Source organism: Poecilia mexicana, unplaced genomic scaffold (assembly GCF_051168715.1).
Source record: "Poecilia mexicana isolate PSO_F unplaced genomic scaffold, ASM5116871v1 scaffold_13, whole genome shotgun sequence".
NCBI lineage: Eukaryota > Metazoa > Chordata > Actinopteri > Cyprinodontiformes > Poeciliidae > Poecilia > Poecilia mexicana.
In genome coordinates this window covers 710,821-724,770 of record NW_028263382.1, presented here as the reverse complement: position 1 = coordinate 724,770, position 13,950 = coordinate 710,821, and the positions used below count along the sequence as shown (strand labels likewise).

The window sequence follows — 13,950 nt, the reverse complement described above, 5'->3', positions numbered from 1 at the left end:
TTTTCTTCTTTAGCTGCTGGTTCAGTGAGTTTTGCACGTAGCGTGGTGACTCTGGTATTGTTGGAAACGGCAGAGCTTCGGCTTTACTCTGATCGATAGTTTGTGTGGATCGGGGCACCTAGCTCTTTCACTGTTGCGTTTTTTACCGGGTATGCCTCGTTAGCATCTAATTACGTTTTTTTTTTTTTAATCAAGCTGCTTAGTGTTCAAGCTGGGTGTTGTTGAGGTAGAAAATATTGTTTCTGTCATTTAGAAGAGCTTTTCCCCGATCCGTGGATATGCAATATGCCTATATTGATAAATGTATAGCATGTGTTTTCAATTGATCTTGTTGCGGCAAGGGCCGAGGACCCAAATTTGGGTCCTCTCGTGACTGACAGGTTTAAGTCCAGTCCTCGAGAGATGACATCCTGCAACTTTCAGATGCTTCCCTGCTCCGACACACCTGAATCAAATGAATGGCTCTTTAACAGGTCTGTTCAGAGCTGATCCTGGTCTGTTGGAGTAAAGATGCATCTAAAAGTTGCAGTAGCTCTCGAGGACTGGGCTTCAGCACCGTTGGTTTAGTACTTTTGTTAGCAGCTAAAGCTAGCCAAACATGTGTAGCACAAGGTGTCAGGTGGTTAACCAAACATTTATACTGTCAGAAAAATCTGAAGGCCATTTGAGTTAGCATTATTTAGCTGCAGAGTTGTTTTCTTGAAGTTTTTGGCTTTAGACGGCATAAAGGGGAAAGTGGCTGTGCTGGGCTGGTGGCTTGATCTATGCGATCATAGCCAAAGCTAGTCTCTATGCATACACTAAATAAGGACATAATGGCTGCCTTTTGTTTTTTTCCCCCTCTTCATTAGTATGTCATGAAGCCGTGACTGAAGCCTGTCATGATGACTTCAACACATTTCTTCAGACAGGTTGGCACCACTTTAATGCTGTCCAGAATGTTTCTATAAGCTGACCAATTCCTATAATACCTAGTAATTATGTGACACTTAATGTCTGAGTTGTGTTCATGGTAACTATTTCTCACTTTTTCATGCTTTATCTTGTCGTTGGTGAAAAATGCTCTCCAGGCTAAACCAGCAGCGTATTTTGAATGAATATGATGGTGACACACACAGGAGGGTCTGGTTAGATTTGCTCACACTTCCCTTTAAAATATCTATTATCCTTATCTTATCCTATCCTTATCTATTAATGTGTTTGCTATTTTTCCTGCTTTCCTCCAGGCTGGGAAAAAAAACGGGCATTTTTCTGTTGGTTCATGTACTTCTTCCTACATCCAAAGGCCACAAGAAGAATATCAAAACAGTTCATGTCAAGCTGTGGACCATGTTGCCAGATATGTGGAGTTATGTGGTTTTTCTAATGGTCCTACTTCTTGTGTAGAAGCATTTTCTCATTACCTTAATTTGCTATTTGAATGTGGCTGTGCTATATATATATATATATATATATATATATATATATATATATATATATATATATATATAGTTAAAAAATTTTATTATTCGGTCTTCTTAGCATTTTGTCAAAGATGAGAGCCAGTGTTGAAGCCAGGACAGCCCTTCCTCCTGCATGCTGGTGAAAACAAGAGAAGCACCAAAGATACTTCACCATCAGTGATCGCAAGACCATCCCTGACCATCCCATCCTTGGCAGTTTTTGATGTACTTTCAAAGCACACTTCACTTTCAGTGCAAAGTAACATAAATTCCTCCCTGCTCTTATTTTGTCTGGCAGAGTGGATACTCTTTATTATGTTGACCCTTTAAATGCATACTGAATCAATAAGAGGATTTGTTTTATGTTCTTCCAATTAAGAACTTGGTTTATTACAGTCACAATGGCAAGCAGTTTTCTGAAATGTGTGGGAAAGAAAACACAGCAGATTGCCATACTGTATTACCTTTGTTGTATATTGCTGTCAGTGCTGTTTGTTGTTCTTGTTTTGAAATACAAGTAGATTCAAACTGCAACTTGTGTTGGTTTTTTTTGTAGATTCAAGTGGCATCTAATGTTTTTTAAAGTGAATTTGCGGATTATTGACTACCATTAGTATTTTTCAAAGGTCTTATTGGTTCTAGTGGCCTTTATTTGATACTGAATTGACAGGAAAATGGATAATGAGAGAAGGGGGGAAACATGCAGCAAAGGCCAAGAAGCAAACCTGCAACAGCTGCATTGAGAACTAAGGTCTCCATATGTGAGTTGTACTTAACTCATGCGCCACCACAGCACACCCTACCAGTAGTATTTTAAAATTCAGATTTCTATGTTGATCTATATTTAATATTATTCTGTGCTGAATTAACACATTCATAGCATTAACTTTTGACACTAAAAAACTAGTGTTAGGTAAATCAACACTGATGTGAGTTAAATTTCAACTAATTTCAGCTCTCACAAACAACACTTTCAAAAGTGTTATTTTAACATGATCAAGACCAATATAGAAACTTTTAAAGTGTTGAATTCAATTCCTAGGAGTATTGTAAGCTAAATAAAACACACACTATTTTGCTTCATCCTGCTCACTGCAGCTTCATTGAGGCAGGTCTTTTTTGGGAGGTCACAACCTGTAACAGTCATCTTCCATTTGCTCTTTATTTCAGAGGGAGCAACACAGAAGCTGACATTTAATGTGGGCGTCATGTCAGATGAAATGAACTATATTGCTGCTGTGTGAAGTTTCCATCTTCTCAACAGGGGTATCAAGAATTAAACATCAGACCAAAGAACCGTGGCTACGCTTTTTTAATTAAAATGCGATCACATTGTTCTGTCTGACAACATCACAGACTTCAGGTCTGAGACTCTGATTAGAGTAGCGGTTCTCAACGTGGGCGGTACCGCCCCCCAGGGGGCGTTCAGAGTACGGCAGGGGGCGCTGGCGGACATTTTTACAAGAGGTGGTCGCTGGGATGCTTTTGGGGGGCGTTTGGTCGAAAGTAAACTTTACACTTTAAATGCACAACAATGCCAGTTTAGACTTTGAGCAACTTGGTAAAACTGTATTGTGTAACATTAAACCATGCTTGGCTGCAACAATATACATGGCAGCTCTTCTATTCAGTGTTTGTTAGCTTCTTGGCGCAGCTCCGTTCTCCTGCTTCTGGTAGCTAAAATCACGATACCCTCACTGTGTATCCCTCTGAAAAGTGAACCCATTCAAATAAAGAAATCTCTCCATAGTGATACCTCGATAGAGAGCCTTCATTTTATAGCGTTAACACCGGAGCTGTAAGTGGTCCGGTATGAGACGGGGGTGATAGAACAACACAGCACTTTTAAATTTCAATAATCAGAATACCGAAATTGTTTCTGTTGTTTTAAAAGGTTTTTGTCAGTCTGCCTTTTCCCCATCAATACGCTTCCCGACCGCCCTGCACCTTAGTGGGTTAAAAAAAAAAAAAAAAAAAAAAAGACGCGCACATCGCGCAAAACTTTGAAACGGGAGAAGCGGGACATAAAACGGAGCGACGAACTAGATGTGAATTATGGCATAAAAACAGAGAATCCTACGTTGAACAGGGAAAAATCAACACATGTGAAACACATGATGATTAGGCGGCGCAGCAGGTGATGAGTGAAGATTAATGATGGTGAGCGTCAATACATGATCAAATAAATCTAGAAACAAGAAATAAACTAAAGTGGACACAGCAATTAACCAAGAGAGGATAATACTAATCAAAGGAAACTAAATGGGAATGAATGAATAACAAAATGCAAGAATAAACTAAGAAACTAAAGTAAATACAGAGGAATAAACTGGTATGGCAAGACCTTTCGATCAATAATTAATACATAGGATGTATGGCAAGAATAAACACACTATTTCCAGATAAAAAGTAAAATAATATTCTTGAAATGTCATGGGTTTGTTGTAGGGCTGAAACAATTCCTCGAATGATTCGAGTACCTCGATTACTAAAATTCCTCGAGGAAAATTACCTGCCTCGAAGCTTCGTTAATTTATGTTTTATTAGTTAGCGCACCGTGTTCCGGCCGGGACTTCATTTGCGTTGCGCGGAGCTCTCACTTCCGCCTCTGAGTTGTTGACAAAAGCTAAGTCTCAGCGGCATAAAGTCCAATCTTCAAGATTGGCCCGTGGGGATTTTATTGATTGATGATAATGCCCGACTTTTTATCGTTTTTGGGGAACCAATAAGCATCCTTAAAATGACTGGGGGAATGCCTGGAGTACGGCAGCATTTCTCCTCCGGGGCTGCTGGTTGAAAGCGAACGGCGGGAAGAGCGCTGAGGTGAGCGGATAGACTGAACAGGGCGGGCGGCTGAGTAGCTGATGCTTACCGTGTAAATGTAGCTTTACCGACGAACCGCACAATAAATTTCATATCCCGGTCTGAAGAAACGGGTGGCGGAGCGCATCGTACATGGCTGGTAGATGAGTTTCTGAGTGTGACCAGTGAAGGTGTCGTAAATATCCCGTATTGCTTCCCCCGTGTTCGTCCCCCGGTCTAACGGTTCGTCAGTCCGCTGGTCTATTTCCTCCCCTCCACCCCATGTTCGTTCATTCGCCCTCTCCTCCCACTCCAGGCGGCATTTCCCGTATTTTCAAACCCAAAGCGTGACAGGTTAGGTGGCAAGGTGAGTTTAATTAATTAAATTAAACTCACTGAAGATGAATACATAAACTAAAAGCTGGATTGTAGACATTTTTTATAAGCATATTTGTGAGCCTGCCTCTTTGTTATTACATTCAATATAATTTCAGATTTTTCTATAACTTTTCTTCTGGTTAACTTAGAAAGTGAGCTATTATTGTTACAGGTTAGTTTTCTAAACTACAAAAAAGCAACTGTTAGGGATGCTCAAATATGAAAAATTGGACTGATATTGATATCTGATAGTAACACCGGTATTATGCCAGATTTACCAATATTTCATTTCATAATTTTTTTTATCCGATTACTCGATTAATCGTAAGAATAATCGATAGATTACTCGATTACTAAAATATTCGTTTACAACAGCCCTAGTTTGTTGAGACCACATCTAGTTCTGAGAATAAATATATCTTACAGATCTTAACAGTAAATAACTTATCACTTATTCATGTTTTTAATTAGATTTGATTAAGAACCAGATTTGTTCTTTGTAATTTCTGTCCAGTAAAACTATTAATCTATAAATCAATAGACATGTCTATATAAAGATATAATCAATGTTTCTGTCTCATATTTCTATGGCATTAAAGGACCTGGAACTTTTGTTTTTCCACTAAAAGCTCTGGTTTGCACACTAAATGCCATGTGGGTGAAGTTTTATGGATGATGCTCTGATGTCTCATTCTCCTGAAGGCAGCACAGAGCTGCACCAACAGAAACTGACAGAAACACTGAAGAGAAGAAGAGCTATGATTAATGTAGTTACAGTTCTATTCATGTTTTAATGCTGCAAAGCTCAGTCGTTTTGCAAATAGTTCATAGTTTAAACTGGCATGTTGAACATCTTTTATCTGATCATTTTGTGGAATATTTAACAACTAGAAAATGGCACAAAATAAGAATGTTTTTTCCACTCTGATTGGCTGCTGTTAGGCCTACCAATTTTAAGTTGAATGTTCATTCATTGCATTTTTCGTAGACGCCTGTGAAAATAATTTCTATTCACATGGCTTTTTTGTTCTCTGGGAAATTATTTTTGATGATAAATACAGAAACAAGCATAAAAATCAAAACATTTACAATAGTGATAGTAATATTAATGATAAAATAATAGTCAGTGCAAAGTAGCCTGCAAATTTTTTGGTGGGGGGCGGTCAGGGACCTGGATAAGGGCTAGGGGGGCGCTGGCCCAAAAAAGGTTGAGAAACACTGGATTAGAGCATGACATAGTATGGACAGCTCATCCAGCACACTGTTGTTAGCCTGACAGAAAGCAGAATAAAGCTTTCAATTCTGAGAATCGCACATCATGCAGTGGACTGCTTGGTTTTCAGCAACAACAAAACAGGAGAAAACAGTTGGGTCAGTGCAGTGCAAGTAAGGAAAAAAACAACTTAAAACATAAGAATCACCTGGAGTTGTCCACAATGTGCTGGACTATCTTATCCAAAACCTTCTCAAAAAGAGCCGTACGGACCCAGATGTGTTTGATGGCCTGGGCAGAGAGAGGCTGAGGGGGGCGGCTGGTGGTGGAGGAGCCTTGTCTTCTCAGGGGCTCATGGCCAACGCTCTGGGCTCTCCTGTATGGCACAGAGCACAGCAGGTAACAACCGGCCTGGACCAGCCACCCATCCATGACTTCTACACCTGCTCTCACTCTCAGTAAAACCAGGAAGATAGAGCGCATCATCCCAGTCCTTCCACTGGCTCCCTGTAGCTCAGGGAATTGATTTTAAAATACTGAACAGCTCAGCGTCAAAATACATTAAAGATCTACTGTTGTTGTATCAGTCTTCCAGACCTGTCTGATCGTCTGGTTCTGGTCTGCTCTGCATCAACAGAACCAGAACCAGGACCAAACATGGAAGCCGCATTCAGTTTTTATATTTCTCTAATCTGTAACAAACTTCCAGAAAACTGCAAACCAGCCGAAACTCTGAGTTCCTTTAAATCAAAGGTAAAACCCACCTGCTTTTGATTTAAAATTAATGGAACATTAATCAACATGCTGATGTACATTTGTTTTATGATTTTGATTATGGCTTTCGACAAAATGTAATGTTTATTGTATTTTTCATAATTGGTTACTGTATGATGTTTTTCTTATGTAAAGCACTTTGAACTGCTTATTGCTGAAACATTCTATACAAATAAACTTGATTGGACTTGACCAGTCACATGAGGACTAGTTTCCAGTGGTCAACAGATGTGAGGCAGAGTACTCACAGAGGCAGGGCAGCAGTTCTTTACTGAGACATCCACGGCCAACAGTCAACCACACACACTCACACATAAAGACAATGCAGTATGGCCACTTAAGCTAGATTTTGGACTGAGTGAAGATTCCTGGAGAGAACCCAAGTAAACTCTAAGCACATTATTCTCTCTGGAGGATCACAACTGTTTAGCATGCTGAATAACAGCTATCTTTATAGAATCACTAGTCTGGAATTGCCTTCCTGTGCAATTTCACTCAAAACAATTCTCCCATACAGCACAGTCTGGGCGTTCTTCCCTTCACTCAGATTTTCAACTAGGCCAATCAGAAAACAACTAGGCCAATCAGAAAACAGAGAAGTTGTAAACAATGACATTGATTTTATGCACTGTTTTAGAATTGCAGTCTGCCTTTAGCTAAAGAGCAATGGCAGCAGAGGAAGTGAACGAAGCCGTTCAGTCCATGCTGGTCACGCTTCCAAATATTAAATTAACATTAACATCTGCCTTGTTCTCTCTTTGCAATATAGGACGCTTGTTTACAGTGCAGGCAATTTATGGTAAACATACATGTTTATGTACATAAACATGTATGTTTATGTACATAAACATGTACATAAACATACATGTTTATGTATGTTTACTGTACATAAACATAGATACTGTTTATGTACAGTATCTATGCCAAGGGGTTCAGCTGCTGCAGTCACGATGTGAGCACGGTCTCTCATGCTCATGAGAGACCGTGTTATGTGCCTCGGGCACATTCTAATTATTTTTGCCTATTTTTCTAAATTGTTTTGTTTATAGACTTTAGTTGAATGACTTTTTTCTGTTTTTTTCTTTAATATTTTGGAGTTTAGATCATTTCTTATTTTTGTAATTAATTTGATTACGTTAGGTTGTAGCACTGTTGGTCTAAAAGAAAATGAGACTGGAGCAGAAGTTTGCCTTCCAGCAGATCAATGACCTGATCGAAGCATGTCAAAACGGTCCAGTCAAATCCATGGCTAAACTTGAAAACTGCTGTTCAAAGTTGGTCTCCAAGCATTCATCTAATGAACTTGAACTATACTGTAAAGAAAAATGGGCAAAAATTTTAGTCTGTGCAAAGCTAGAGGAGGATCGACCCAAAAGTCTTGCAGCTGCAAGGATTATAGCTGCATTGACTCAGAGAAGCTGAATACAAATGCACACCACACTTTTCAGATGTTTATTTGAAAACAAAGAGCAAAAAAAGGCACATGCACCAGGTTCTCATGGCTTCATCATTATAACCTACTTTGTGTCTATCACATAAACTTTCCAAATTAAAAACACCAAATACTTAAGTTCAAAGAGAACGAATATCTTCGCAAGCTGAAATATGTTGAGGTATCAATGCCAAGACAGATAAGGACCATTAGGAGGCAGTGTGTAACAACACTGCCTCCGATTTGAATTAATCAAAAGTCATCAACATTTAACTACCATTAATTATTTAGTACCTGTCCCATGTCAGACAAAATGGTTCATGTCATGCTGCTATCAGCTGGCTGGAGATGGTTATGAATTTGCAGGCAGATGATCTTTGTCGTGTGGAGAGATACAGACTGAGTTTGATCTGCCCTGCTCCAACAGGAACCAGACGCATCCACTTACACACACCAACTTTGACAAGCTAATGAGCCTCTGTTTATGTACAGTATCTATGCCAAGGGGTTCAGCTGCTGCAGTCACGATGTTAGAAACTGTGTGTGTATGCGCATGTGTTTGCGTCCACTTGCATGTGTGTGCGTGCTTGAATGCAAGTGGGGTTTAAGTTAAGTCACGATTTTTAAAGTCCCCTAACACAAAAAGTGTGTGTGTGTGCGTTTGTTTGTAATATCTTGTGGGGACGATTTTCCTGACATATACTACGTTGTGGGGACCAATTGCTCCTTGTGGGGACCGGAGCCTGGTCCCCATAAGGGGAAACCCTGTTTTTGGGTCAGGGGTCAGAGTTAGGACTAAGGTATGAATTGAGTTTTGGTCAATGGAAAGTCCCCACAAAGATAGCAACACAAACATGCGTGTGTGTGTGTGTGTGTGCGTGTGTGTGTGTGTGTGCAGAGCACTTCAGAGGATGTGATGAGGAAGATGTAAGAGACAGAATGTTAAAAAGAGGGATCCTGCAGTGTGTGAAGAATCTAAGGTGGACTTTTTTGTGTAGAAGAAAAAGGAAGGAGAGCACATCCTTGTTCATACCTGAACATTTATTCAAGTTTAGCTGGAGGAGAAAGAAAGCTCTTGCTACAAACTGTGTAATAGCTTAGCAAAAGCCAGCTCAGAAATAACAAAGACAATAAAAGAGCTAGAAACATTATATCTATGGTGAGCTATTCTGCAGACTGCAGATGATTTCCACCAGGGAATCACTATCTCAAGATAGTTTCTAGATTCTAGCAAAAGAAAAATCAGATAGAATTAGATTTAAGTCATTGGGCACTTTTACATGCACGATGACTTCTATTTACAATTATTTTTAAAATGCTTCTTCTGTCTTCAAGAACATTGGCCTAAAATGTCTGTATTTGTGCAAAAATATTTTTTTTATTTCATCTTTTTGTACATTCACATTGTCACAAACTTCGGTAACACTTTATTTGAAGGGGGTTGAATAAGACTGTCATGACACTGTCATAAACATGACATAACACCTGTCATGAACATCAATAAGTCTTCATGAATAGTTATGACTGTTGTCATAAAGCGTCATTCGGTAAATAATTACACTTTTAATACAAAGTTGACATTATTCAAAATGTCTTCGTTATGACAATTTGTCATTAACCTCGCCAAAAATGTCTTCGTTATGACAACTTGTCATTAACCTCGCCAAAAATGTCTTCGTTATGACAACTTGTCATTAACCTCGCCAAAAATGTTTTCATTATGACAACTTGTCATTAACCAAGAAATCATGATCTGACATAAATGTGTTATAAAAGTATTACCGATTAAACTTTAAAAATTACCTTTATGTAGTAATATTATAAAGCTCTGCCATGTTGTTTAGTCTTAATTTTCTTAATTTAATCGATCCTAACGTTTTACAGCAAGATGTCAACAAAGCAGCGTTGTGTTCAAGACCACCTAACCCGAGACCAAGACAAGACCAAGACCAGACTGTATCGAGACCGAGACAAGACCAAGACTTTTGGGGTCCGAGACCAAGTCAAGACCAAGACCGAGGGAAGTCGAGACCGAGTCAAGACCAAGACCAGCGGCCCGTGCTACATGACACAATAAAATGTAAAATATGATCGAAATTGCTTCTCAAAATAATCTGAAAGATCCATATTCCCATAAAAACACCTAGATATTGTTGAGATGCTTTACCAAGGCCGAGAAAGAGTCACACGCTGTTAGACAAAGGGCCCATAGTAAATAGTTACATTTTTGATTCTGTTAGACACCAAGGTCCATTTCTCACGAGAAACAGAAACTTATCAGGCCACAGAGACATGGTGTGATTTCAGGGAGTGTTCAGTTCATATAATCAGCTACCCTCCTCTTTCTCCTCAGACGCTGCACAGACTTTTTTAGAAACTCTTCTCGGATGTAATGGTAAAGCGTCTCCTTTCAGCGCTGAAAGTTAATAAAATAAGTAAAGTCTGAATGCTTTTCTTGGCTGACTTTATGCTCCGTGTGTCAATACAAATTATGATTCATCGATTGAGATTCTCGTTCTCAACAATATTAAATACTTAATACATTTTACCAATATTAAATATTCCATTTCTGTGCTAAAATGTGTGATGGTCTCGTGCCATCCCAAAAAACATAACACCCTGGGTATTTGCCCATATTGCTCATATAAGAAACCACCACTGTGTTGCACCATTAAACATAGCAATTGAGGCAATGCCCTGATGGTAAATAACGCTCAACTATGAACACTGACCAAGGAGCAACAAGCAAGAAGTAATCAAACAGAAGGCGCTCATCGTGACTGTTTTCACTCTCTATCCCAGTACATGAAGCCAGGTAGTCTGACACCATGGCAGACATTACTGCTGCCACTTTGAACAAAAACAATCAAAGAGCACACATGCTCTGTGTGCTCTTCGTTCTTGTGTTTTAGTTATTTGTAAATTTAAATATCAACGTACATAATTAAATAATGATGCAGTGTACACAGAGCATTACAAGAACAAAGAATGGGTGTTCTGTCAGGTCAGATCGTCATACGCTTAACATGAACTCACGGTGTTCTGTCAGATCAGCATACGTTGTCAGATAGTCCTATGCTTAGCTCAGACATGCATATGCTGTCATTACCATATGATTTTATTTAATCAGCAACATAGAATCATGACGTAGATCATTATTAACAGTTATTAACAGTTGTATGGCATCCAGCTGCAGCCAGACCTGCTTTAAATACACTTTGAAACCATGACAACGCATGTATATCTATCTAGTTATCATATTATGTCATATTATAAACAAGTTAATAACTTATTTTCATCATAACTTGTTGCGTATGCTGAACTAACAACTCCACTGACTTCTTAATGCGCATGCGCTGGCATGGTACTCACTGCATGTATGCTATTCTGACAGCGTATGGCTATCTGATAGAACACCGGCTACATCTGTCAGACACGTCATTACCATAAGATTTCATTTAATCAACAACATAGAATCATGACGTAGATCGTCATACACTTTTAGGCTGTGTCCGAATTCAGGGTCTGCATCCTTCGAAGGACCGGTCTAAGTAGGACGGGTCCTTCGAAGGCCGGGAATAAACTGAGACCGGAATAAAAATATCTGTGGATTCGGACAGGTCTAGCCTTCACCAACTGTCCCCGCCCCCACCTCAGCGTAACTCATGTTGCCAAGCAACGGTGACAGCGCGAAGCAGAGAGGAGAAAAAACAACGGAGCCGAAGTTTGTTTTTCAGTCATGTATTACTGATTTCTATATTATTCTTCACTTTTTATAGTAAAGGATGTTCCATAGTAAAAAGGAAATCTCTTACTTTGATTCTAAAATGTTCAAATGTGTACTGCACTTTTCTACAAGGAATACAAATTATTCATTAAAATACTCTCCACATCGCAGATAGGACATTACGGTTAAATAAACCTATTATGTTTGAAGGCTTAACTTTAATTAATCAATCAAACCGATGTGCCTCTGCTTTGAAATACTTTATAAACCAAACATTTTCAACCAGACCTGTCTGAATAATATCGGTGTTTAACTCCCACTCATTGGGGAAAGCTAGCGGGAGTTTTTATAACAATGTGCCAGAAGTTAGGCGTTTTCTCTCGGTGTACCGAACCTGGAGCGCCTGGCCGGCTGACAGCTGGCGGGGAGCTGGCTGTTAACGCAGCGGTAGCAGACAGGTCCGAAAATGTCAGAGCAATATTGTAATTAGATGATGTACTGATGAACCGAGCAGATATTTGAGATTTACACACTTACATTCTCGCCTAAAAACGTTGCACCAAATCACGTTGTGTCATTTAAAGTGTAATAAAGTTCAATAATTTGTCGCTATAGACCCTTTTCACATGACGTCACACAACCTCCGTTTTGGCTCGAAGCTGTGTATCCTTAGTTCCGGTGTACATATTAAGTAACGATAAAGTTGTCTATTTCATATATATATATGCAAAATGGACACATATATATCTATATATATCTATATAGAGACATATATATAGAGAGATTTAGATATTTATATATATATATATATATATATATATATATATATATATATATATATATATATATATATATATATATATATATATATATATATATATGTATGTATCTGACAGCATATGTTGATCAGACAGAACACCGGAGCATGGAGTTTACACAGTCTCTAAAACATTTGCCTAAAATAAGATTTGAAGATAGATCACGATTTGCAAACCAATTTTCTCTGACAACAAAATCTAAATTAGACAAAGGCTACAAATTCTTCACCGAACAAAACCTGTTTGACTATGAAGGTAGGTATTTTTGTTTTGCGTAACCGTTAGCTTAGCATTAGTGAATTTTGTTAGCTAGCTAACTACGTGACATAACTGTTCCTTAACCAGAACTTTTTACTGTTTTTGAACTATAACGTTTTAGGCTCTAATCTTGATCAGATTCTTAAATTATAGACTGGAGTTGCCACTCATCCCATAAAATAGGGGTTTGTTTGTTATAAGCAGAGATGTCCGGTGCCGCCGCTGCTTTGTACTGCCTTCCTCTAATCGGACCACTTTTTCCGGTAACGAATAATCTAACGAGCTCGTATTTCAAACCCAGTAATCAGATTAAAGTTATTTTTATGTCCTTTATTTTCCATTAATACAGAAAATGAACCTCTAAACGTTACATCACTGACAGGCGGCGGTGTATATGTTTCCTAACTGTGGCTAAAGCTGCTGCTAGCTGGTTTACTCATGATCGGAGGCTGGTTGGAGAATGGTAAATTGACAATGACTAATAACGGTTATCTAACACGTAAACACTGTTTTATAAAATACAGAAAGTGAACCTCTGAACGTTACAGCACTGACAGAGAGTATATTTTTTCCTAAATGTGGCTAAAGCTGCTGCTAGGTGGTTTACTCTCCGATCGGAGGCTGTTTATTTTATACACAGTTAGAGAATGGTGAATTTACAATGAGTAATAACAGCTATCTAACACTTAAATGCTGTTATTATTAAACTTACCTTTTATTATATCCTTAAGATTATGAGAATGCGGGAATTTTTCAGCTTGGTTCCCAAGGCAAAATCACACCGGAAGTAAAGATACCCAGGTTTGAGTTATGGCGGCCATTGTCTGACGTCACTGTGAAAAGGGTCTATTCACCGCCATTGACGCTCTGCCTGAACGCCCAGTTGGAACCCGCAATGAATTATGGGATATCGTGGGCCGTGAAGGATACACCCATAGACATAATATAAGGATAGACGCCTCATGGACCGTTCTCGCCTATTGTCGCTGACGAGATTTAGGGCGGCCATCTTGGAGCGGTACTCCACTCCACTCAGCCTTATGTGTTTAGCAGGCACAATGACGTATCAGCGGATTTAATCGATCATAACACACTTTTTTGTTACT

The 13,950-nt window shown here is 38.9% G+C and overlaps 1 protein-coding gene across 1 annotated transcript in view; it reads right to left on the bottom strand.

The window, feature by feature from the left end:
* The window catches only part of sgsm2 (small G protein signaling modulator 2), a 182,480-nt gene that overhangs the window by 75,580 nt on the left and 92,950 nt on the right, over positions 1-13,950 (bottom strand). The window contains exon 4 of the mRNA XM_088011428.1: positions 6,044-6,211. Within this exon, the coding sequence (XP_087867554.1) occupies positions 6,044-6,211 (168 nt within the window). The remainder of the gene's footprint in view (positions 1-6,043; positions 6,212-13,950) is intronic.